General features: G+C 33.6%; 2 protein-coding genes across 2 annotated transcripts in view; one reads left to right on the forward strand and one right to left on the reverse strand.

Moving 5' to 3' along the window:
* Positions 1 to 25,504, reverse strand: LOC134855603 (uncharacterized; the record flags this gene model as incomplete). The annotated part of the gene is given in 5 exon segments (XM_063872139.1): positions 1 to 129; positions 2,020 to 2,101; positions 2,902 to 2,921; positions 24,565 to 24,779; positions 25,265 to 25,504. Coding segments are annotated over 5 exon segments (611 nt in total), but the record flags the coding sequence as incomplete, so codon positions are not given.
* LOC134855191 (uncharacterized) overlaps positions 1 to 27,260 on the forward strand; it is a 623,579-nt gene that overhangs the window by 370,232 nt on the left and 226,087 nt on the right. The gene's annotated exons all lie outside the window — the stretch shown is intronic.

Genomic DNA, 27,260 nt, shown 5'->3' on the forward strand with positions numbered 1-27,260 from the left:
AAAATTAGATACATTTTGGGCTTCCAGGAATCCAAGGCTTGTTTTTTCTCAGGGCGGCAGATAATGATATACCTTTCATAAGACATTATCAGAACAATCAGACCATTAGCAACTACGGACACCTCGCCTCTGATATCGTTTTAATCAACAATTTAATCTTTATAGTCTTAACAAAGAAGGCACTAGATCTGGTCTAGCTTGCTAGTTCATTTCAGCAAAACAGTCTTTGTTTAGTAGTTTTTTTCGGGATGATGAAAAGTGCCTCATGTAGCATGAATTAGAATTTTTTCAAGTTGCCGTCAGATAATAATTTTTTTTACCGTTTGGCAACATTTTTAATTTGAGGAAATTCATTTTGCGAGCTCTTTCAAAACAGCATAAAATTTTTAAGCTCTTTAGGAATTGTGTTTCTTTGGCGCACTTTTTCTCAAAATTGCTATATAATGGAGCTAAACGCGCCAGGAGAAACACTAACCCAGGTTGACGTAAATACAACAAAGATATTCAGCATACAATTTCATTTATGGACGCTATAGAAAAAAAATTTTCAACTGTATGGTAAGCTTTTTTCACAGTATGAAACTGTATGACAAGCTTTTTTTTCACAGTATGAAAATGAATGATAAACATTTTTTCACGGTATGAAACTGTATAATAGACAATTTTGGTCAACCCGAGAAATAGTCCGTTAATGATCCGGTATTGACAATTTTGATATTGAAAAATCTTAAAGTTTGTAAGCCATGTTCGAATTCGAATCATCAACCGTCTACTTTTTACCCACCCGGATTGACCACGATATACCAAAAATTCTAACCATACACGACCATACATTGGATCTATTCTAGAAAATGCTAATCACAACGTTCATGCATTTTTGTTAAAATAGTGGTGACATCGAAGTTTAAAATATTTTTGTGACGTTTTGGGTTGAAGTCCCTGTATTCTCATAAGCAAAAAATTAAAAAATTTATTTCAACTGTAATACGAATTTTTTACTCAAACAAACATCTGAAAAATGAATTTTTTTTGTGCTAACGTAGTGCTGGATACGTTGATATTACACTATTTTTTCTTTTTCTTTTGTTAGTTTTTTTTCGAAAAAGCTAAAAAAAAAACAATTTCGAAAAATCTATATATTTCCTTAAGATATCTATATTCAGATCAGTTTCGATTCATTTTACATGGGAGACCTCTTAATATTTTTTGAATCAAGCTTTGAGTAACCATATTCGTCACTTGTGTTTAATAACGAAGACAGCCAACACAAACTTTTTGAGAAGTTAAATATAAAGTTGAAAAAAAAACACCGTTTTGGTTTGACAAACAGAGACGTTTCAAGCATTTTTTCTTCTTATGGAATTGCATGGAATTTCTTCTTATGGAATGATTAGCAGGGGCGGATCTACGATTTTCTCGAGGGAGAGGGGGTTTCAAAAATTTTCGAAATTTTCTAGGATGACCAAATTGATTTTCCGAGCTCTCCCAAAGACCTAAAAGTCCCTGTTTTAGCCAAAATTTCAGCGCCGCAGGAAAATTTTTTGAAAAAACAAAAAATCAAATCTTTTTTGGAGAACTTTTACTAAAAACTCGCGCTTTTTCGGCGCACTCCCCCCTTGAAATTAGTATACTTTGGCACCGAATGCGCGTTTAGAAAAATTTTAGGGTCCGTCAGCCAAAAATGGATATCTCAAAATAGTTCAGAGAGGTGACCCTTTGAGTTGTCAGGGGCTCGAATCCCTGAAGTAGGGAGAAAGGAGCCTCAGCGCACCCGAACCCCCAACCCCCCTGAATCCGGCCCTGATGATAAAAGGAAAAGGAAATTCTTGTTTTGCAATTTTAGTCAACACTGAAAATGTGGAATGTGATCAATGCAAATAAAGGAAACAAGTTTTTTTGTCATTTTTTTCTATAAATTTGCTCAAAAACAGATGGGTTTTGAGTATGCTCCTCTTTGCTGTTGTTGAACGTTTATGTTTGTGGAAAACTCAGGAATAAGTTGTTGAATAGGAAATCCACAGCGTGGTTAGGGCATAAAGAACTGCACTATATTTGTTATATAGGTCATGGGCCAAGTTCAGCACAAAGTCATCACATGATACTAAGTTTCGATGTCCAACTGGCGTTCAAACTAATATACACATTTATAATTCTACGCTTTTGAGAATGTATATCATAAAGAAAAAATAACTCTAATTAAAAACTTCATTTTTTTATTGTGCGTTTGACAAAACCAGCGTTATGTTTTTCAATTTTATCAAGTAAATAGATACACTAAAAGCTTTAACTTTGAACACCTGATGAGAAAAAGCTTTAAAAATCTCTGCTTACGGAACTATATCTTTACTATGTTGTCTACTTACCTCTTTGTAATTTATAGTTTTTGACTATTTTAGTATATTTGATAGTCTATGATATATGTTATCAGAAAATTATAAAAATCAAATATAAATATATTGTAATGGGGGTATATTGAAAAGTAAACTTCGTACAGAATAAAAGTTTAAGCCTATTTATTGGTTATGGGGGGGGGGGGGCTGCAAAAGAATTGGCGAGGAAACGTTATGAGGGGGAGAGAAATTTGAGACTGATATTTTTTATACATCAATCAGGGCGATAACAGCACTGTAAACAAGGCTTACTCCTCAGTCAAAACATTCCGCAGTCAAAAATTTCCCAAACTTTACTGAGACATAGGTCGATTTTTTCCCGCTCTTATACAATTGCGGCTCTTTTCCGTTCTCATTCTATAGATCATTGTCCAAATATCTTCCAAGCCAAGGAAATCTCAAAAAAAAAAGAATTGCTAAACCTTAAATCAAAATTCTGTTTTTTCATTTTGTTATTTAGAGCTGAAAAAACTTATGTCTGAGATGGACAAAGAAAATAAAACAATCATACAGAAGATCAAGTTCCAAATCCTGAAACAAATTTATTATTACATGATGGTAATAAATCATCCGTAACTTCACTCAAAATTTACATCAAAAAACCATATACATCTACTTGCAAAGCGTCTTTAAACTTTTAAATCTTGTTTTTTAAACATTTCTGTGAAAATCTGACATTTTTTAACTTGTGGACCTAATAAACTTGTTGGCACACACCAAAAGAGCAGAATTTTATTAGAGCCCCGTGCTTTTTTTTTTAAAATTTCCATTGTTGCAAATAGTTTAGTACTTAACAGTTTCTAGCATATGGAAACTCCAATGATTGAAACTTCACCACTCTAAACTTAAGAAGCCGCCTAGAAAAATTGTTTACGGCTGCTTTGTAATGTAAATTCCAAAAAATAAAGTGTTCAGTTAACATGTGCATACAGCCATGCGCTGATCTCAAGTGAGAACGAGTTTTTCTAAATGCTCTGAATTTCTTTTCAAGTTCAATCAAAACCAATATCCGGTGTCTCCAAACCATATACAGATCCCATTTCACCAGAAAAACAAACATTTGCACCAGAGTCAAGTTTATGAAAAGAAATGAGACAAAAATGCTGTCGTTCTTTTACGCGTTTGCTCCAAAAGCTTAGCATGCGCTCGCACCAAGGGATTTTTCAGATAATTCAATTGATCAAAATGGGTTCTCTGACCAAAATGCTGATGGTGCATTGATGACATTTTCTTGGTCTATGGATGTGATTCAAGTTTCAAATACATCGATTGTACAATGACGAAACAATGATGGTACATGCATTTACAGTTCAATTTCAGATACATTGATGGTACATTGACGAAACAGGGAATTTACGTGAATTGTACAGTTATGCAAAGGGCGGAGCAAAGGGGCACTCGTTAGGGGGGAAAACTTTTCAGAATCTTTTTGCAAATTGAGTTTAGCTTTGCAAAGTTTCTGCATAACTCATTTGGTAAATGCAGCAAATCTTGCAAACGTTTGCACGACTCGAAACAAAAACAAAATGGAAAACCAATCCATTTAAATGTGATTTTCTACTTATTATATAATCATTATAATGGCTTTCAAATGAATTATAATGGGGGGGGTTTACAATGGCTTACAGGGGGGGGGGGGGGTAATTGCATGGGGGGCTCTGGAAGGGGGTAATGGCTTGGGGGGGGGGGGTAATGGAAGGTGGTTACATAATGGAACCTGATCTAAACTACATTTTATGATTGGATAAATTAGATATTTTACCAATGTAAAGTATTTAATATTAACCAATCATGATCCATCTAACTAACAATCCACTTATTTGTAAGTGCTGAAATTACTTGTAATTTCAGCACCAGAGAGATTTGAATTTAACTTAGAAATTAGTTGAACTCTCCCGAGTACTTCAGCAGCCACAATAAACCAGTATACCCTAGATCTATTGAGCCTAGCAGAGACTAGTTAAACAACCTGAGACTAGATAGTATAAGAGTAAGATTAGGATCGGTATTAGACTAAGAAGTTGCACGAATCTATCCGGCCGAAAATAAGATAGCGTGACGAGCAGACGGTGTACCCTATCCGAAATTACTCTATGAGTTAACCACTTAGGTCCTAACTCATCTGGTGCGACCATAAGTCTCGAACAAGACCTTAATAGCTTAGCATTAACCAATAATAGATTAGAAATTAGACAAAACATTTACAAAATGTTATACGACAATAATTTAATCGAAATGTCTCTACGACTCAATAGATCAGAGCCAATATTCCGAACGATAACAGAACTACCCGGAATTGGAAGAAGACCTCGAACCAGAGACGACATACGACAAAGCAGAAACTTACCATATAGTTATATGATAGTTCGGCAAAAGCCAGAACAAACTTTTGTATTTAGAATACTACTAGCAATGAATTTAGATTTTCATTTGCAAACATAAAATTTTGAAGTCAATCTTCAAAATCATTTCAGGCGCTAAACAAAATTATTAATATACAATAACGATTGCTAAAAAGATCTCAGATCGTTTTCCAAAATTCTGCAGTAATATACAAAACATGTTTGAAAAATATTTATTGAAAAATCAAAATAAAAATTAGTAGCATGACAATAAATGATTAGTAATTATAAATCATCCTGTTGTTCCAGCTTCATCGCCTAAACATAACAGCAATCATAAGCTCACTAATATCATAAAAATACTAAATCTATTCTTTACACAAATTTAAAACATTTTAAACTTAAATTCACTTAATTTTAAAATCAGATCATCAAGGCTTATCCTTGGATCTTAAATCATTTTCTATTTAATTAAATTTAAAACTTGATCATCAAGGCCTATCCTTGGATCAAAAAGAACAACTTTGTTCTCCCCCACCCACTTAAACGAGTGTCTAACGACCTCAAACGTCGATTCACTATCCAACCCTTTCTAAAAACCCAGGACTAATAGAAATTTTTGAACAAAACTAATCATTCAAATTAGGATAAACAGTGAAGAACTTCGGTTATTCATCCTTCACTTGATCCCCCTCTTACCAGACCCAGGATAAATCTTAGACTTAGTAAGTTTAAAATAGTATCTAACGAACTACTCGCGTTCTAATTATACCTGAACCCTGTGGATCGATTTACTATTCTCCAACCCTGAACACAATCACTACCCTTAAGTAAGATTAAGTAAGTTAACACCTTAGCTTATACTAGCCACGAGAAAGTATAAAATCATTCTTCGGAATCGATATACTTTTCTCCCCAACCCTGAACAAATAGACCCAGGTTAGGCTAACAAAAAAATCGTAAGGACTAACAGTTTAAGCAAATAGAAATCATTTAACAACCTTTTGCATCCGTCATCCTAAACCTTATGTCATTTAAAAACCTAGGAAATAAACAAACAATCGTTTTACACAATTGTGAAATAAATAACAAAAAATACGACCTTGTAATCACACCTCATACACAAACAGTTGGATACATTAGAACAAAACGACAAACATTAAAGAGAAAAATACTAACTAAACAAAGACAAATAACACGAAAAAGATTTTCAAAAAATCGAAACGCGTTTTCAGAATCAGAAACCAACAGTTTAGACGAACTTTATAAACTAAAAGAATCAATAGATAAAAATTGCCCAATCCACGATCAATTATATTTCTCTGACTCAGAAACAACTTCAAATTCATCAAAAAGAGGAAAAAGAAGAATAAAAAAGCAGTATAAACACAAACCAGTACATTTATACAATTGGAATCAACCAATTAGACACATTGATAATTACATATTAACAGTCATCGAACGAAAAAATGAGCTCAACGCACACCCCAGGTGAAGAAAGTCCAGATGATGATGATATTTTCCCCTTTATCGTAGACGCAACCACTGATAGAGGACAGCATATATTCTGCAAAAATTTACTCTTAAATTTGTTTGAACCCGGAATCAGTCCATGTAAAACAGAGTTCCCAGATGTAAAAATCAAAAGACAAATTATCGATCACTATCTAAAAGATATATGTAACCTAACACAACAATACGGAATCTACTCCATAGAATTCAGCTCACCAAACCAGAATCACAGTAAATATATAATTCAAACAGACGACCTTGATTTAGAATTCTCAAAAATATTCTCAGAATATATAAAAAGCATCCAATATAATAACTCACAAAGAGCAAACTCCATATTCACCAATGAAGTTTTTGCGATAATATATAGTTATATCTCGATATTAGAAAACGAAATCCAGATACCAAATGTCTCACCAACAGAAACATCTAAACATATAAGAGTACGACATGAAATCACACTACTCTCTAGTTTTCTAAATATAATTAAAGAAAATTTCACGAAAGATGAAGTTTCACAACATACAAAACACGACTTACAAAAAATCTTGGCATGGTTCATAATAGATTATTTCACACATAATATTGATTTAATTTCACAAGCAAGAAAAAATTTTAGACCCCAAAACTCCAACGATGATACTGCCATCACAGAACAATCAGACTATGTTTGGGACCCCGAATGGTCTCATCCCGCATTCATAAACTTCCCACAATCAATCTCAAGTCAAGCAATAAGTACGATATCTTATGTAAGAGATTATGTACGAGTAATACCATTAACCATTGATGCAACACCATTAAACTATAATACATTTTTACCCGATATGCAAAATAATAGTTTAAACTCTACAGTCATACATAATGAAAACCTCAATGGAACTAGGAATCTTACTCAACAAGATATCCAGACACCATCACACTTCATAAATGAAGAAATCGTACACACAACAACTACACAACAAAGTATTTCACCAATACGTCCAAACTTAACAACACCAAGAAATACAAATTCTTCACAAACACAGGTAACATTACAATCAACCGTTAAACCTTCGGTTGCTCCAAAATATTCACACATGGATTACCAAACATACAGACCCATGACAATACCGCCAAAAACACGCAAAACGTTCACTAGAAACAACTTTGCAGATCATAATTATAATTACACACACCCATCAAAAACAAATTATCAACCACGAAAAAATTTTAGTAATTATACAAGATCTCAAAACTGGGATAACCCAATGGCACCACCTAATTCAGTAAATTTCCAAACAAATTTACATCCTCCACAGGATCGTAGTGAAAACTATCCATTTTTTCAACGAAATAAAAATAAAAAACAAACATCTTATCAAATGGATTACTTATCCTCAGATGATGATTTCTTACAACCAGATATATTTACACCCTATAATCAAGAATATCGTGGACAAGGAATACAGAAACCACATACATATCATAGAATTTTTTCTCCACAACCAATAGATACACAAATTCAACAACCAATTCAATAACAAAACCCAATTAATAAATCTTTTCAACCAATTCAACAACAAAACCCAATGATTGCAAACTCGTACCAACCAGCACAAATGCAAAATGAAATACCACTCCCATATTATCTTCAACAACACGAAATAACAAGAAATCAACTTTCAAATTTTTCTCAAATGCCAAATGCAGCAGAATCATTACAAATGACGATGAATCCATACCTTATGGGTGGATCATCAATAACATCAAATAAACCTTTAATGGTATTCACAGGAACAGACCCTGACTATTCTGTAGAAGACTATTTAAATGCAGTCACAGCAAATTTGATTTTAAATATAGGACCTGAACCAATTAATACGCCACTACATCAAAACTGGATACATCGACGCACAGCGTTAATACAAACAACTCTAGATGGCGCAGCCCAAAAATGGTTTTCAGTATTGCCTATAGAAATAAAATAAAATTGGAAAAGATTTACACAAGAATTTTCAAAAATGTTTGACTCCGAAAGAAACAAACAACAACAAAGAGTTTTATGTAATGAAATTCGCAGATTACCAAACGAAACCATCAAGCAATTAGCAGTACGAATTGAAACACTAGTTCGAAAAGCATATTCATTAAATACACATGACTATAAAAACACAAAGATGACAGAAATCTTAATGATGACCTTAACACCACAATTAAGGAAAATAGCAATAAAAAAGAGAGCATCCCATCCTTCGTCAATTCGAGAACCCGATTTAGATTTTCGAAAATTAGTAGACAAACTAGAACAAGCAGAAATCACAATGAAACTCGAAGAAACGGAAAATCTGAAATTACAATACGTTAACAGAATTGAAACAGCTTCCACAAATATAAACAATATACAGGAATCAGATACAGATCTCGTTGAAAAAATCACTGAAATACTCAATATTTACGAAAAACACCCAAACTTTAAAGGCAAACCATCTTTCAAAAAATGGTGTAATTATTGCCGACGATACGGACATAGTATTTCTGAATGTAGACAAAAACAGCAAGACAATCAAAATAAACCTCAAAAATATAAAGAACCAAATAAATCATTCTATCAATACATGAAAAAAGATCAAAATCTACCGAACAAAACAGTCTACAGCAACAACAGTTCAGGAAAACCACTCCCGAACAATACAAATTATACAAGAAATCAATCACCATATAACTCAAGTTATAGAGGAAGATCACCAGAACGAAGAAACACGCATAATTCATCACAAAATCACTACAATAGACCAAATAGTCGAAATAACTACTCCAGATCACATTCAAATACACAACGATTTGTTTCTAGATCTAATTCCCAATCAAGAAATAATTATTATCCAAACAATCAATCACGAAATTCATCATACAATAGGAATAGAAACTACTCAAATAATCGGAATAGAAGTTATTCAAACAACCGAAACCAGAATTACCCGAACAATCAATCAAGGAATAACTCATATAATAGATCGAACTATAACAGACCAAACAATAATTACTAAAACAGATCGCGAAATAATTCACAAAATCGACACTCAAGTTATAATAATCGTTATAGAAATTATTCCCAATCACCACACCGGAATAATAATAACTATAATAATTCTAATAATCGCCACAGAAGTAGTACACCTAAACATCAAAGACATATTAATCAAGTACAATCTAATCCAGAAACAACATCAGACCCTCCAGGTATTGATGACACAGTAACTGATACGTTACAACTCAACCAAATAAACTGTGAATCATCAGATTCAGAAAGCGATGCAGAAAACACTCTCTCCATCAACATGATAAAAGTCGAAAACGACTATGAACCTGTTATATATGAAGAACCTTTTTCATCACACATATATGAGAATCAATCAGAACTCCTTCACAATTATTATATTGAACCCGTCCATTCCACACCGACGACACAAAAAACTAATGAAATTAACACTACAAACCAAACCAATGAGAAAGAAAAAACAAAATGTTTGAATACAAATCACATCTATCAAAACATACAAAAAGAACAACCCAAAGAAAAATTTTGGACAATACCATTTCTTTTGGAAAGCCCAAAAAGCAAAGAATTTCAAATACCAGATCTTGAAATTGATTTTTTAATTGATTCAGGAGCAGAATCAAATATAATAAACATTCCCACATGGAATGAAATAAAAACCTTACACCCAAAGCTAACACCTCTTGAAACCTCCAGCAAACTAGCAACAGCACAAGGATCAACATTAATAAACTACGGAAAAATTCAATTATTTCTTCTCCCCACAAGAACAATGGAGCAAAACAAAATTTTAACCAAACCATTTAAACAAATATTCCATATCACTGATATTAAACATAATATCATTGGAATACCATTTATTTCTAAATATATACCAACAATCAACATCTTGAATAGTAAAATATTAATCAAAGATAAATATACAAAAACAAAAGACACATCCCTAACATTTTTTCAAAGATTAAATAAACAACCACCATTTTTTTTAAAATTTTACCCAATATATAACCAGCAAAGAAAACACTTGAAACCACTATCAGGAAACATCTATAATTTTTCAATCAAACAAGTTCACCAATATGATAAAAAACAAAACAAACAAAAATTTTATATGTCAGATTTTGAATTCAAACCTATTCATAAGTTTTTCAAAATCACAATCTCATCAATAAAATATTTGAAAAACTCGAATTCAGATATTATTTCCTTACATGTATACAACAATACACCTTACCAAGTAACATTACCTTTAGGACTTTTAGGCTATTGCGAAACCAACGCTACAATATTACCAATACACGAAAAAGCATATCGTGTAAAAAATATACTCCAATTACTAGATATTTGCCAATCCACAATCCTTAATGAAGAATTATCTATAAATAATATAATAAGTAACGAAAACAGAAATACGGATTATTTCACAAAAACCCCATATTTCAAACCTACATTCAACATAAGTAAGTACACAGAGAATCAACAGAAATTTTTAACAATGTTTAATTTCCAACATTCACAAATAACACAAGACGAATTTGAAAAACTAGCAAAACAGCTAATTAAATATTCATCAGTCTATGCAACATCCAAATTTGATGTTGGCAAAATCAGCTCATCACTACATCTCCCATTAAAACCAGACGCAGTTTTCAAAAAACAAAGAGCAAGTAAAGTACCAATTCACTTACACGATAAAGTGAACAGATTACTCGACATTTTAGAACAATACAACATTATATCACCAGTAAACAAAGAGGAACAACCAAAAGGCAACACATTTATCAACCCTGTTATCATTCTAGCCAAAGGAGAATCATTAAAAATTGTTCTCGATGCTAGATACCTCAACTCACTCATAGATGAATCAAAGTGTAATTGGCCCATTGAACCAATACAAGTTATTTTAACAAAAATAAACGGAAAATACTTTACCACCGCCGATATGAATAGTGCATATAATCAAATGCCATTAGATGAACAATCACGACGCTTAACACAATTTGTTATTGGAAATCAACAATACGAATTCAACCGCTTATTCTATGGAATATCCATTGGACCAGCAGCATTTTCAGCTTTTATGAGCAAAATTTTTCGACCACTAATACTCAAGAAAAACGCAATCACCTATTTAGACGATGTTTTTATGCAATCACAAACAAAAGAGGAAATGTTCAATGTTTTAGAACAATATCACCAAATACTTCAGAACGAAAATCTGAAGGCCGCCCCCGATAAATCACACTTCTTTTTGACAAAAGTTAAATTCTTAGGGCATAATATAGAAAGAAAAACAATCACTCCATTGAAATCACGTATAGACGCTTTTCAAAAACTCCAACCACCAACAAATAAAAAGAAAATCCAAGAATTCCTTGGAATGTTAAACTTTTTAAGCAAATATGTTTATAAAATGCAATTATATCTATGACCATTCTATAACATACTTAGACAACAAAATAATTTTGAATGGAATACAGAACATCAAGCACGATTTGAAGAAATTAAAAAACTTCTAACTGAACAAATTTCAAACACAATTCCAGATTCAAATCAACCATTTTATGCAATGTGCGATGCTTCGAACTTTGGCATCGGCGCAGCATTATTACAATCACATAATAGTACAAATAAAATGAACCTCATATCAGCAAATTCTCGATTATTCACTCAAGCAGAACTAAGACTCTCAACTCTAATGAGAGAATGTACAGCCATAATATATACACTAACAGAATATGAATTTCTGATACTTGGATCAAAACATCCCACAGTTCTATTCACAGACCATAAACCAATCATCTTTCTTTTTACACAAAAATCTAATCCAAACCACCGAGTTTATAGATTTCAACTCATTTTAATGAAATTCCCAAACTTACATATAGTTTGGACCGCAGGAAAAAATCTTGCATTACCAGACACCTTAAGTCGAAATACGCCACCTGAATTACTTACACGAAAAACCACAGTTGAAATACCCAAAAACATAAAATTCTACCTTGCAGAAAATGAAACATCACCCCGATTGGAATGCAAATATGCAGTAAAAACTGACGTTGAACAATCACAAATAAATAATTTACAACATTTCCCACTTTATTTAGATTGTCAAAATAATCACTATGAAGTTGATCTACTTGGAACATCAACTTTTAAACCAATCCCATATTCACAATGGATAAAAAACAACACCCAACAAAAAAGAATAAAACAACGCCCGCCTAAAAAAGACCATTTTCCACTAATTGAAAAAGAAAATCTGACTGATAAAATAAACTTATCAGGACCACAAACAAACGATTCAAAATACACAATAAATCAAGTTTTTGACCTCCATGACCCACTTGACACAATACCCTTATCTAAATTAGAAATCGAAAACATTTTTCTCCCCCCAACAGAAACAATTACAATTTCAACACTGAAACAATATCAAAACCTTGACCCAGTAATTCGACAACTGAAATCATGGCACAAATATAAAACTAAACCTATCAAAGCAGATTCAACTATTCTAGGAAACAAAACACTCCTCAGATATTTTCGAAAATTCAACAATACAACAATTAACGAAAACACAGACCTTCTAGAATACAAACTAAATGAATCTACAGTTCCCTGTCTCCCTTTAAGTATGATTCTTATAGCTTTTAATATTTCACATACACAAAATATTAAAGGACACTCTGGATCAGAAAAAACATATTCAAATTTTATACAAAACTTTTATTTCCCAAATGCACCAATTTGGATAAAAGTACTATGCAATGACTGTATAGTATGTCAACTAAATAAACCTTACCCAAATCAAAAACAAATAGCACAAAAACAAGATTTTAAAGGACAAAGTTTGTACTTTAATCATCGTATCTCATTTGATACCAAAGGACCAATTTCACCCTCATCCGAAGGAAACTCCTACATTATGGTAATTGTTGACGCATTTACACATTATGTAGCACTTAACCCAGTACCACATTGTAACGCTTATTATGCTTACACAACACTCTATGAACACTGGATAGCAAAATTCGGACTACCAGAAATTTTAGTTACAGACAACGGTACAGAATTCATAAATAATGAAATCATCACACTATGTCATTTATATAACATTAAACACAAACCACGTACATCTCACGCACCTTGGACAAACGGCTTAGTCGAAGGTATGAACCGTTCATTACAAGAATATCTCAGATGTATCATCAATGGAAATGATACAAGATATACCGAATGGTCAGCAGATGTAAAACTATTTCCCTTAGCATATAATTCACAAATCACGACAACTTTAGGAATGTCACCATATGAAATGGTTTTTAACCAAAAGCCACGCAAACCAATAATGTTTACAGCAAACTCTCATAAAAACGCACAAGGTTATTGTCAACCAAATAAAGACTCAATTTGTTATAACCTACCATTACATACACACGATGAAGATCATTTTCATCACCCACAAATTCTTAAATTAGCCTCCGGTACACACACCGAATGGATTTTAAACAGAGATAAAAAACACAATGAAATTTACCAAAAGGTAACAAAAAAGTTGTTACAAAGGCAAAATATTAATGAACAAATAAATTCACGCTTTACACCAGCCTCCGATTTAAAAATTGGAACATTTGTTTTAATACCCAATTTTAATACTCAAAAAGGAATTTCAAAAAAGTTACAACCCCTTCGTAAAGGACCATACCAAATAATTGCAAAACCCACTGATGTCACATATAAAATCACCGACTCAGATAAAAAAGAAATCGTTCAACACCGAAATAACCTATTACCTTATTATCCAAAAGAATACGCACTCCGCGAACTAACTCAATTATATTCTTTTACAGGTTTAAAAGTTATTCAAAATAACCCACATACGGACACCATAACAAAGGAACAAAATGATATTCACCTCGGAAATCAAAATACAAAATCAAACACCACAAAAAACAATACAAAAAATCTCGATCAAAATACATCTCAAAAAGAAAGAAAAAATAGAAAAATGACAGAACAAATAATACCCCAAAAACAAATCGACAAATCAGAACATAGAGAGTCTTCACGACTTAGAAATCAACCACGTAAAAATTATAAAGTATTCATCCCACAATCTAAAATACTAAAGAAAGTTGAATTTCAAAAACAACCTTAAATTCTACATTTAAAAATCTTTGCACCTCTGAAACATTTCACACTTTCATTTTTCAAGATAACATGCTGATAAACACGCAGCGATTCTAGTTCAAAATTAGCCAATAGGATTCATCCAATCCGTCACCTTCTATAACTTTAACACAAACCAACTAGACGAAAAATATTAAACTCCAGGCATATCTATAACTATAACTCTACGACCTCCAGGTCAAAAATAAGCAAACCACTCCAACTTGACAACTAAAATAAATATCACCATAATATCATAACCCTCCCTTATCTAATAAACCAAAGATCAACAATATTTCCCCAACTCAGCCCTCAAATACCCCCCAAACAAATATGTTAAATTAGCCTAAAGTAAAAGAACGACCATTTTATTTAGCCTAAAGTACAAAAATCTCAAAAATACTCAGATCATTTGACAAATGAAAATAAAGACAAAGAAGACCTCCCGATCACCATAAAAATTGCCCCCAACAATTTTTTACGAAACTCAACCCACTTGTCAAAAAACTAATAAATAATCCGACCACACTTGAAAATTGCCCCAAACAACAAAAAATATTCGATCACGAAGCCATTTCTTAAATGCTCTTCTATCAAACAGTCACTAAAATTATCACAAACCTCAAACAATTTTTTACGATACTTGAAACTTTCATAATATTTCTTTTTGATATCCTTGAATCTTTTCTAATACTCTTAATCATTTTTTGTAATATTTTTTTAATTTTCTACACTATATTCGAACTATTTCTCCAACTTTCAAAAACCCTTGATTATATACACAGGTACGATTTATAAAATTGTCTAAATGATACGAACTCTTTTCAGTAGAACTGATATTTTTCTATTATTTGTAATTTTCATAACATTTCTATCATCCCTCATTTTGACTATATGCAAATGTATAAAGAAAGCAATCATCACATTCGCTCTAGCAACAATCCTCCTAATTCTTTTCTTAGAAGAATACTTTAATAAACATTAACTTTTTCACTAAAAGAATAGACCAAAAAGCTATCAAAAATTGCTACCCAAAAGTCACCAAGTCAGTCTTCACCGACATCATCCCAAGATAACCCAACAACACCTTCAACTACCAATAATCCTCAAACATCTACACGAATTTCCTTTCAAGATAACCCATACACTTTTGAAGAACGACACGCTCGTTTATCAGAACCACTAGAACCAGCTCAACGACAAGCACCTCTAAGCGAACCAACATATAACTTATACCCAACACTACCACAAGAATTAAGTAGAATAAGAAATCCTAGTCAAAACCAAAATACAGTCGAAATAAATAGACAAATTATACATCCTCGACGGAACAAGAATTTTCTAACTCCCCGAGTTCATTTTGATATACCTCAATCCCCATCACAAAACACTCCAGAAAACCCCATTGGTATATTACCAGAAACCCCTACGCTTCTTTCACAACGTAGCACCTCAAGCCTACCATCAGATTACTTAGGTTCAACACCAACATCTGAACAAATACGTGAAAATCCCTTTAACCCCCCAAACCAGGCATCACGACTACCATATTGGACAACACATTCATTTACACAAGGTGAATTAAATTTAGTCAATGATCCAATAGATATTTCTACGGATACAACAACATCCTCATCACTACCAGAAACATTATCACTACCATCAACACCATCAATAAGCCAGATTTCACCACCACCTTTTAACTTAAATTTTCCAAATAATCTCGACGCCAGATATCGAGAACAATCATCAACAAATATCCCTTTAAGACTAGATTGGAATACATTTACAGCCCCTCCACCATTATTTGGACAACATCTAGAAAGTAATCGCCTCCACAACTGGGCACTTAATAGATTACAATACCGACAAGACATTCACGACGATATCCGTGATCACAATATCCAAATACTCCAACAAAACAGTTTACAATTAAAATTTGAAATCACAGTTAAATTAAACAACATTACTCAACATCCCTACCCATTAAACCCACCAAACATAACAGCTCAATCACTACCACCACCATTTATAACCACTGAAGTAATATATAAATACGACAGATATACCAAAAACACAATTGGTTACATCACATTTTATAACCCATACTCAGGATTATCATACACATGTATATTCTAAAATTATTAATTTTTCTCCAACTCCTTTTTCTAGTAATCTCAAATCAAAACATAAACCCTTCTCCCCGCACAGGACCCCAAGATTTATTAGTAACACATTACGATTGTGAAGAAAACGAACAAAAAACACTACACAAGTATGCAATAAATCAAGTATCACAGTGCGAAACAGAACCCCAAGCCATAGAAACTACAAATGTCATAGCAACACTTTATTCAAAAGCCCGAGCAACTACAGTTATAGGATATAAATTCACAGCAACATTTTCTGAAAAGAAAGTACATTGTTCACAAGTCTCAAACGGAAATAAAAACCGACTTGACCATGAATCATTCTACCAGAGTAATATAGAACGACTTTTACATCTCAATCCCGAAGATTGTAAAAACGAGTTACTCCGACTAAACATCACCAAAAATAAAAACACAGATAGAAATTTAGTATATTTCCAAGTTTTTTCAGATTCTGTACATCAAGCAGAACTTGAAAGATATCAAGGACATAAAATTAGATGAAAAATACCCATACAACGGCGCACACGGACGATTAACCTATGACATACACGATAAACACTGGATACCACACATTGGTATAAATGACCCATCAAACTGCAAAGCAGACACAAAAAATAAAGGATACCAAGAAATAATGTTTTTCGATTGGAAAATACAACTCGAAAAAATACAACTCACACGAGATTTATCAGACAACACAATGATTTACCAAGGAATTAGATTACCTTGTAAAAACGACCAAGGTTATTGCGACCCTACAACCAGAACACAAGCAACAATTGTTTGGTTCCCCGAAGACACATGTACAACATTTCAAGTAGCAAAAATACACGCTCGTATGATAAAATTTCACGAAAAATATTTTATACAATCAATACCATATCAACATGTAAATCCATTACGCAAAATAAGTTCAAATTTTCGAAACATTCATAATATAGAAAATAAATTAACACGTTTTCAAATATATCAAGAAACAGAACTTGCATGTAAATACAGAAACCCACTTCACAAAACACAATACTCTGAAATATTAGTTGAATACGAAAATGGATTCGACATGACCACTGGAAAAATAAAAGTCGACCCATACGCCACAAGTCATCCCCTAAACGAAGGAACATCATATATACCAGTTAATTTTCAAAAGAATACAGGTCAACCTGGTGGACATTTAAAACCCCAAAACGATCAAAGCACACGTTTACAAGAACTATCACTAATGAATAATACATATTTTGGTAATATCCACTATGATATTCACTTAGATATGAAACTAGACTACACGATTAGCCGAATTTTTCAAGAAATGTCACTCTCCGAATTAGAAACATTACACCAACTATGCGAATTAGAAAGAACACAAATATTACAATCACTTGCACTAGCAGTATTAAAAATACCCTACGCAGGATATTTACTATCAGGAAATAGATCAAATTTTTTAGACTATGAAGGAAACATCTTATGGTTTTATACTTGTACTAAAAAAGTATCACCACTATACGTTTTTGAAGATAAACGATGTTATAAAAGAATCCCTATCTTTTATAAGAATAAAGTACATTTCGTTGACACACTTTCACGAAGAACCTATTTCTGGGATACCGCAGTTCCATGTGGATCAGAAAATAGCCACAACGTAGTACAACTAAACCCTGATGAAGATAAATATTACCTTCTCAACCCATATCCCACCTTAATGCAATCACTCAAAAAATTTTCACCAGAAAGCATTCGCGCTATCGCTCGAAACCCAAATATAGACTTACAATCAATAGGAATATACTCAAAATCAGATATTCAACATCACATTAGAACACAACAATTCCAGGAATTATTAACACAAATGGACACAATACAAAGACAATCAATTGACCAAAACTTACGCAAACTTGCCGAAACCGCAGGATTTGCAGACATCTATACGCAAGACTATAGCGGATATTTTAAAGACATTAAAGATTATATATATCTAAACGGTGAAAAATACCGTCCCCAAGATATATCACCTATCAATATTTTTAGCTTTGTTACACTCAAGAATGAAATTCTTGATTTTCTAGGATGGCCCTACTACATCTTAGAAAAACTAACTATTTTATACGCAATGTTTAACTTTATTGGATTTCTTTTTTCACTCTTAAAAGGAATCTATAACACATGTGCCATACACACACAAGTCAATAGACAAGCAAGTGTAGCACGCATACTATTTGCAGGATTTTTTGGAATATTTTCTACATCTATAAACAAAATTCTTTTAGACGCACAAATAAAAGAATATAACACAAAAATAGCAACAAGACAGAACACATACGACGAAGAACATAACAATGCAGACACAACACCAACAGCACCACAGTTACCACCCCTACCACATAACCATCCATTATCCCTAGTCCCACGTAATTTTCGAAATTTAGCCATAACACATAATAATTTTAGACCAACCATATCACAAAGTCCCATCCAACATATAATGCCACACCACTCACAAGATGAAAATACTTATGAACAAATTATAGAACAACCCCATACCACCGCTTTTCAGTCTCAAAATAATAATTTTTTTAGCCCACGATGAGCCGACAACTTGGATCCCTACACCGATCAAACTCCCACCCAACCAACCTCACCACTCCAATCCCAATAATACCACTTTTTGCTTTTCCGCCACCCGATTTCCCATCCAGTAATGTAACATCCGGCATGAATTCCGATACTAACTCACACATCTCAGTTTTATACTCCATCTCACAACTCAATAACCCGAATATTGAAACCCCCGATGAATTTGCCGACTCCGAACCATCTCCATCAAATAATTTTCACACCAATCCCTTAAATTTTTCCCAACCCCCTTTTCAACCCATACTACCAAATAACCCTGACCCCACCAATTCTACACCCTCTTATGCTTCCCAAGTCACTCCAACCTACTCCTCACTTCACTCAAACCAATCATCTCATTCTTCAGACACCCCCCGAATCTCCCCAGAACTAGATAATTTCATTACCTTACAACAACAATCCTATCACCTTGACACCCCAACCATAAACCAAATCTCATCCACAATAGATTCATCCAACCCTCCTACCCCTACACCCTCTTCAATTTATACTGACTCATTAGCACCATCATCCACAACTACTGTATCTTCACTCAGCACTAATAGAGCTTACCGCACTTTTAAAAGGAAGTTCCCCAACCATCCTTTCCCAGCGAAACCAGGAACAGCCCGTGAATACATCAACCATCCACAACACACTAACACAAAAGAATTTTTAGCTATCACCTTACCCTCATTTCCACAATACACCTTAAACACACCTCATGACACTAACGAGACACGTAACTTTGTAGACGAATACGTTTTAATGCCTACCCTTCCTTGGACCTCATATTATCATTTTACAAATCCCCTTTGCTTACCTTTATCTAACACTCATATCGATATAGAACGAAATATGGACATGCTATATCGACTCACTACACCACTAACACCTAGACAATTTACTTACATTGGATACAAAAAATCACTAAAAACACACACTGCACCCCGAGCTAATGAATATACACTAGAATATTACGACCATAACATCATCAGAACTAACCAAGATCAATTCTTAGACGACGATCGCTTCGCTAACCCACAAATCACCGAGAAATTTTTCATTAAAACACCATATGTATTTACACTAAATATCTTCGATCGCAAGTTTGACCACATTATCTCAGAAGCACTAACAGACACGCAAGCCTACGAAAGTTTTAAAGAACGCTTCCAAATATTTTCACTAACCTTTCATTTCCTTGCACCACATGAAAGAGATTTGCACTGCTCACACGATATTATGTTGCGCACTAAACAAACACACACATATACTTATTATCGTTTCATCCAAAATCACTTTGACCTACACACTCCCTCCAGACAACCACACCATCGTTTTCAATTCATCAATTCCAAATACACCTCACCATTCTTTCTTAACTTCACATATTGCATTAAAGATACTAACCTTCATGGTATTCTTCGAAATTATGATCCCATAACCCAAATGTATATCTTTTGTCCCATCACCAAGACCTTCAACGCAGAAGAATCCCGACCCTTCCTCATCCCACACGAGTTTGTACAACCTATAGAAATCCCCATTTTAGAATTCATCCATAACACTAAATTCAACCACAAATTATATAATCTAATCCAAAACACACCTTATGAATTTGCAGTTGGCACTGAAGAACTAACCACAATTAAGGCACTTCAATTGCTTTGGCCACTGCTTCAAACTAAAAATATCATCCGCATATTAGCCAAACTACTAACAACTTCAGATCTCATTCACGACATTTTCCCCCACGGTTTCTTCCCCGACGACTAACAGGTAAGTATGAATTATACATATTACTAATTAATTCAAACATTAGAAACTCACCATTCTTTATCCATGTTTTCTTTAGAATTTTAGCCTTCATCCAACGATCATCTGAAAAATTCACAAAAGAAAAATAAAAAATAGCAAACTTCTTCAAAACTGTTTAAAACCCTATTAAGTTTTCGCACCAACAATTAAATAAATATAATACCAATGCAGTTAATTAATTTATAAATTTTTCCCCCACCAGCAGTAAATCTAATAATGATGAAAATTTGTAACTTAATTTCCCCCAACAACTAGCAGTAAAATTAAAATTCTATGTAGTAAATTCATAAGAAGCAAAAGCAGTACTAACCTTTTGATGTTTTCATTCACTCGCATAAGAATTCTATCCACACTCGCACAGCTCGCCCACGAAGAATTGTTTAAAATAATGAATTTCAGTTTCAAGCTTTCACACTCGATAACTCTAACACAAGATAACACGTTTCAAACTTTCCTTTAACCCGGTTGGAAAGGAATTATATACTAAACAAAACTAACCAATGCAGCTTACTAAACACCACAACACATAGCATAACAGCATGACTAAGAAAAGGAAACCAACGGTACCCAAACCGGATTAACCCAGTTTAAAACTGGATAATTTATTCTTTTGAAGACTATTATAAAGTCTAAGAAAGAAATAATAAAACACAAAAAAGTCGAAAGACAAACCCATACCACAAACAATTTGATTTTTGAAAAAAGGACACAACCAACAAAACATAAGAAAAACCACAACAAACCCAACATAAAACGTTGTCACATAACAGGACCTCTCACAAAAACCGCATGCAATCATACTCCCACTCCTGGCCTAACCCACCAGGAAGGACGTCCTGAGCATGCTCTATAGCCGGCCTAACCCACCGTGCTACATCCACGCTTTGTGACCACACTCCTATTTTTAATAAGAGCTACTCAAGGGTGAGTAACTCTTCAAAATAACTGAACTAAAACAAAAAGCTTTTGTGAAAACAACTAACTAAAATCATAATTAAAAAATATTAAACTAATAAAAGTTTTATAAAATGTAAATTACAATATGCAATACATAGATCAGAATACAACACCAAGGACGAACATCCAAAGACAAAACGACCCTACTACACTCGAGAAAGAATGGCCAACTACAATCAATATGCCGCCCACAATCACAACTCAAAGGATTTAGAGTACGACTTGACTTCGCAGAAAAGGACTTCATTGAACTAGACCAATGACCACCTCGATGTTCAAGTATACGTACAGATCCGAGTAACCAGGCATCCCCACCACGCACAATCTCCACGCCATTCCCAGACAAGGTCAAACACAAAGAAGTTCTCACCAATGAAACAGAAAAACCTGACATAGCCAACCATTCTGAAATCAGATTTGAGTTTGTTGCGAAAACCCAGTCGTTGTCTTGAGAAGACACAATGATTGAATCTGGGACTTCTCTAATAAGAAAACCCAGAAGAAATAAGATGTTCGCCAAATACCAACGTCCATCATCCATCTTTCGAATTGCAGAAAAACTATTCTAAAAAACTCTGTAAAACCCGGATGGGTGGAACCTGATCTAAACTACATTTTATGATTGGATAAATTAGATATTTTACCAATGTAAAGTATTTAATATTAACCAATCATGATCCATCTAACTAACAATCCACTTATTTGTAAGTGCTGAAATTACTTGTAATTTCAGCACCAGAGAGATTTGAATTTAACTTAGAAATTAGTTGAACTCTCCCGAGTACTTCAGCAGCCGCAATAAACCAGTATACCCTAGATCTATTGAGCCTAGCAGAGACTAGTTAAACAACCTGAGACTAGATAGTATAAGAGTAAGATTAGGATCGGTATTAGACTAAGAAGTTGCACGAATCTATCCGGCCGAAAATAAGATAGCGTGACGAGCAGACGGTGTACCCTATCCGAAATTACTCTATGAGTTAACCACTTCGGTCCTAACTCAATAATTGAGTAACATAAAAACGTAACAAAAACATCAAAGTTGGGCAGAAAAAAATTAAATTGAACAACAAGTAACCATCTTTAGTTTAAAACGTAAAAAAGACTTTATGTGCGTTGAAATTCGCATCTGAGTAAGTGTAAAAAATGTAATAAGTTTTAGTTTCACTGTCAATATCCACAAATGTGAAAAAAAAAATCGATTATAATGGATGAAAAACGGATTACGTTGCCTCAAAAAATAGTAATATTAAAGTCCATTTTTAATTGATTATAATCATTTTGTTTTCACTTTTGTGGACACTGACAAGGAAACTCAATTATAATTGATTTTTATTCATGGAACTCCAATGCGGGTGCACCCTTCTAACGCCCCCTAGGTAAAATACCCGCTTTGACCAATCGTAATCTCTTAATGCATCCTTTTGCGCTTGCTGCTCGTATATGATGCTAAGTCTGTCGATATGCGCGCCAATATATGCTTTTTGCTGAAAAAGTTTCAAAATACTGAAAAACAGCTTTCATTCACAAGTTTATTGCAAAAATATCTGTGGCTCAAAAGTTTTAATGAAAAATGTTTATAAGAGTTTTGCGGACTTTGTTTCAATTTTCCTAGAAAAAAATTGACAATTTGAACTTTTGTTTTCAAAACTCGTCTTCTTCTGCGATCCTTGCATGATTTTTATTTTAAAAAAATAACAGCAGATTGCTAATAAATTTATTCGCAATTAAACAAAAACTTCTTATAGAATCACTTGCTTCAAAATTCGTTCCTTTCATTGAGGTTAAAATAATTACGTAATGAATGGAGCTTTGCAATTGATCAACAAACCTTGATTGGAGCTTACACGCTTTAAAATTTCTTGAACTTTTTCAACTAATTAGTCAAAACGACGGCTTTAAGCAAGTTTATCAGGGGCGGATTTAAGATTTTCTGGACGAGGGGGGCGTGTTTCGTCCACCTCTTTTAAATCGATCAAATTGTTTTTCGAAGCTCTACTAATTTTTGCTGATCTTTTTTAAAGAGACCAAATTAATTTTCGAATTTCTCTTAAGTTCCTTTTTACACCCTATTTGGACCCATTTTTGACGCTTTACAAAAATTTTAGATTTGGCCAGCCAAAACTGGATGTCATAATTAGTACACAAGGGCAGAGGGGATCTAGGTTTTTCTCAAGTGGGGGGGGGGGGGGCGAATTTTCGAAAAAATTATCGAAACTTTATCTTCCTTTTTTTAGGTCGACCAAACTATTTTTCCGAGCACTCACAATCACTATAAAAACTCTATTTTGATCAAATTTTCTGCGCCGCTTGCAAAACTTTGAAAAAAAAACAGGCCAAAAAAGGCGTTTAGGCAACTTTTGGAAGCATTTTTGACCAAAAACTCGAGCTTCTTCGGCGCGCGCTTCCCCTCAGAATTAGTATATATTGGCGCCTTAGGCGCCTTTAGAAAAATTTTGGGGTCAGCCAGCCAAAAATTGAGATCTGAAAATAGAACAAAGGGGGACCCTTTGGGTAGTCAGGGAGTCGAAAGTTAATGTTTTGTATTATTAACAGAAACGAACTTGTTTTCGTCGTAAAGGTTGTCATACAGACAAACTTCATTATACCACCACGTGTAGTTAATAAATATAACTACAGATGAGCTTGCGGTTGAAATCAAATCAATCAAAGCTTGAAGAAACAGCAAATAGAAGTCCAGTTCTCTCAATTTGTCGACGAATTTGAAGCAAGCCATGCAATATAAATTCACACCAATCACAGAAACGCACAGAAGCACCTAAAAGGACATAGTTTTATGGTAATTTAATGTGTTTTTTTAACTGAATCTTTTTCACTTCTAGTTTTTTTTTATAAAAGCTCGTAAATTAAATTTATTAGTTTTAGTCGAAAAAAACACTGTAAGCAAATAGAAAAAACTCGGGTTATAATTTAAAATTTTTTTCTTTTTTTGTCAAATCGCCTTGTTTTTGAACTGTTAATAAAATCCTATTTAATCGTGGTTGTCAAATTTTTGTGTAAATCGATCAAGAAACTGTTTTTTCTTAAGGCGTTATAATTTGCTTCATTACGCAAGTACTGACTTGATCATGCATTTCTATTGAAGTATTAATCGGAAAAATCAGCGTAATTGAAAAAAATGGAACTTGATACTAATGAATTTTTCCTGGGTTTAAAACAGCTGGAAAATTATTTGTACTTAGGTTTGAAAAATTGCTTTGTTGCTGTTTTGGATCCCGAATTTCTTTCAGAAATCTGACTTACGTATAATAATTGAGCAAATGACCTTAGTTGTAATTGGTCCTCTTGGAACCTAAGCACTTCAGACGATAATTCGTAGTCTTTTTCATTTGAATAGTCATCTTCAACATAATGAAAAGGACTGAAATCAGAAGAAGTTCTGAGAAAAGGAAAAATAGTTGAAGACATTGTTTTCACTTCGAAATGAAAACTACCAACAAAAATTTTCAAATGGTTATTTTTTCTTAATCCCGTTAATTGCGATTATAATAATTGGTTTCGAGCAGTATGTTCAATTTTTTTATCGCAAATTTCGGCACTATAAGGTATTTTCACGTTTTGAAAAAAAAAATTCTTGGCTGTGCGAAAAAAAACGAGATTTTGTTCTTTGATCTTTTAAATCAGCTAATTAGAAAATCAAAAGGGGGAATAAAAACCTGGCGGGGAATACAAAAACTAAGAGGATGCAAAGTTCTCCTGCTTTTTAAACTGTTGAAATGAAATAAAAAACTGGAACAATTTACATGAACATTATTGGCAAAAAGATTTCATTTTTCTTTTGCAACAAGAATTTTAACAATTTATATGAAGGAAAAATGATTGAGTTTTTTCAAGCTTAAAATATGGCATATCTCGTGAAAAAGCACAAAAACATAATAACAGTAAACTGTAGGCTATTAACCCGAGCAAAAAATCTAAGTCATTAAATATAACTTTTTGAGTTAGGACCGAAGTGTAACTCATAGAGTAATTTCGGATAGGGTACACCGTCTGCTCGTCACGCTATCTTATTTTCGGCCGGATAGATTCGTGCAACTTCTTAGTCTAATACCGATCCTAATCTTACTCTTATACTATCTAGTCTCAGGTTGTTTAACTAGTCTCTGCTAGGCTCAATAGATCTAGGGTATACTGGTTTATTGCGGCTGCTGAAGTGCTCGGGAGAGTCCAACTAATTTCTAAGTTAAATTCAAATCTCTCTGGTGCTGAAATTACAAGTAACTTCAGCACTTACAAATAAGTGGGTTGTTAGTTAGATGGATCATGATTGGTTAATATTAAATACTTTACATTGGTAAAACATTTAATTTATCCAATCATAAAATGTAGTTTAGATCAGGTTCCACCCATCCGGGTTTTACAGAGTTTTTTAGAACAGTTCTTCTGTAGTTCAAGGATGGATGATGGACGTTGGTATTTGGCGAACATCATAATTTTCTTCCGCTTCTTCTTGTGACAACGACTGAGTCTTTGCAAGAAAATCAATTCTGATTTCAGAATGGTTGGCTATGTCAGGTTTTTCTGTTCTTCGTGGAGAACTTCTTTTGTGTCTGATCTAGTTTGGGAATGGCGTGGAGATTGTGCGTGGAGGGGATGCCTGGTTACTCGGATCTGTACGTATACTTGAACATCGAGGTGGTCATTGGTCTAGTTCAATGAAGTCCTTTTCTGCGAAGTCAAGTCGTACTCTAAATCCTTTGAGTTGTGATTGTGAGCGGCATATCGATTGTAGTTGGTCATTCTCTCTCGAGTGTAGTGGGGTCGTTTTGTCTTTTGATGTTCGTCCTTGGTGTTGTATTCTGATCTATATATTGCATCATGTGATTTTACATTTTATAAAACTTTTATTAATTTAATATTTTTTAATTATGATTTTAGTTAGTTGTTTTCACAAAAGCTTTTTGTTTTAGTTCGGTTATTTTGAAGAGTTACTCACCCTTGAGTAGCTCTTATTAAAAATAAAGGTGTGGTCACAAAGCGTGGATGTAGCACGGTGGGTTAGGCCGGCTATAGAGCATGCTCAGGACGTCCTTCCTGGTGGGTTAGGCCAGGTGTGGGAGTATGATTTCATGCGGTTTTTGTGAGGGGTCCTGTTATGTGACAACGTTTTATGTTGGGTTTGTTGTGGTCTTACTTATGTCTTGTTGGTTATGTACTTTTTCCAAAAAGCAAATTGTTTGTGGTATGGGTTTGTCTTTCGACTTTTTTGTGTTTTATTATTTCTTTCTAAGACTTTGTA

The sequence above is a fragment of the Symsagittifera roscoffensis genome, chromosome 10, assembly GCF_963678635.1.
Source record: "Symsagittifera roscoffensis chromosome 10, txSymRosc1.1, whole genome shotgun sequence".
Classification (NCBI taxonomy): domain Eukaryota; kingdom Metazoa; phylum Xenacoelomorpha; order Acoela; family Convolutidae; genus Symsagittifera; species Symsagittifera roscoffensis.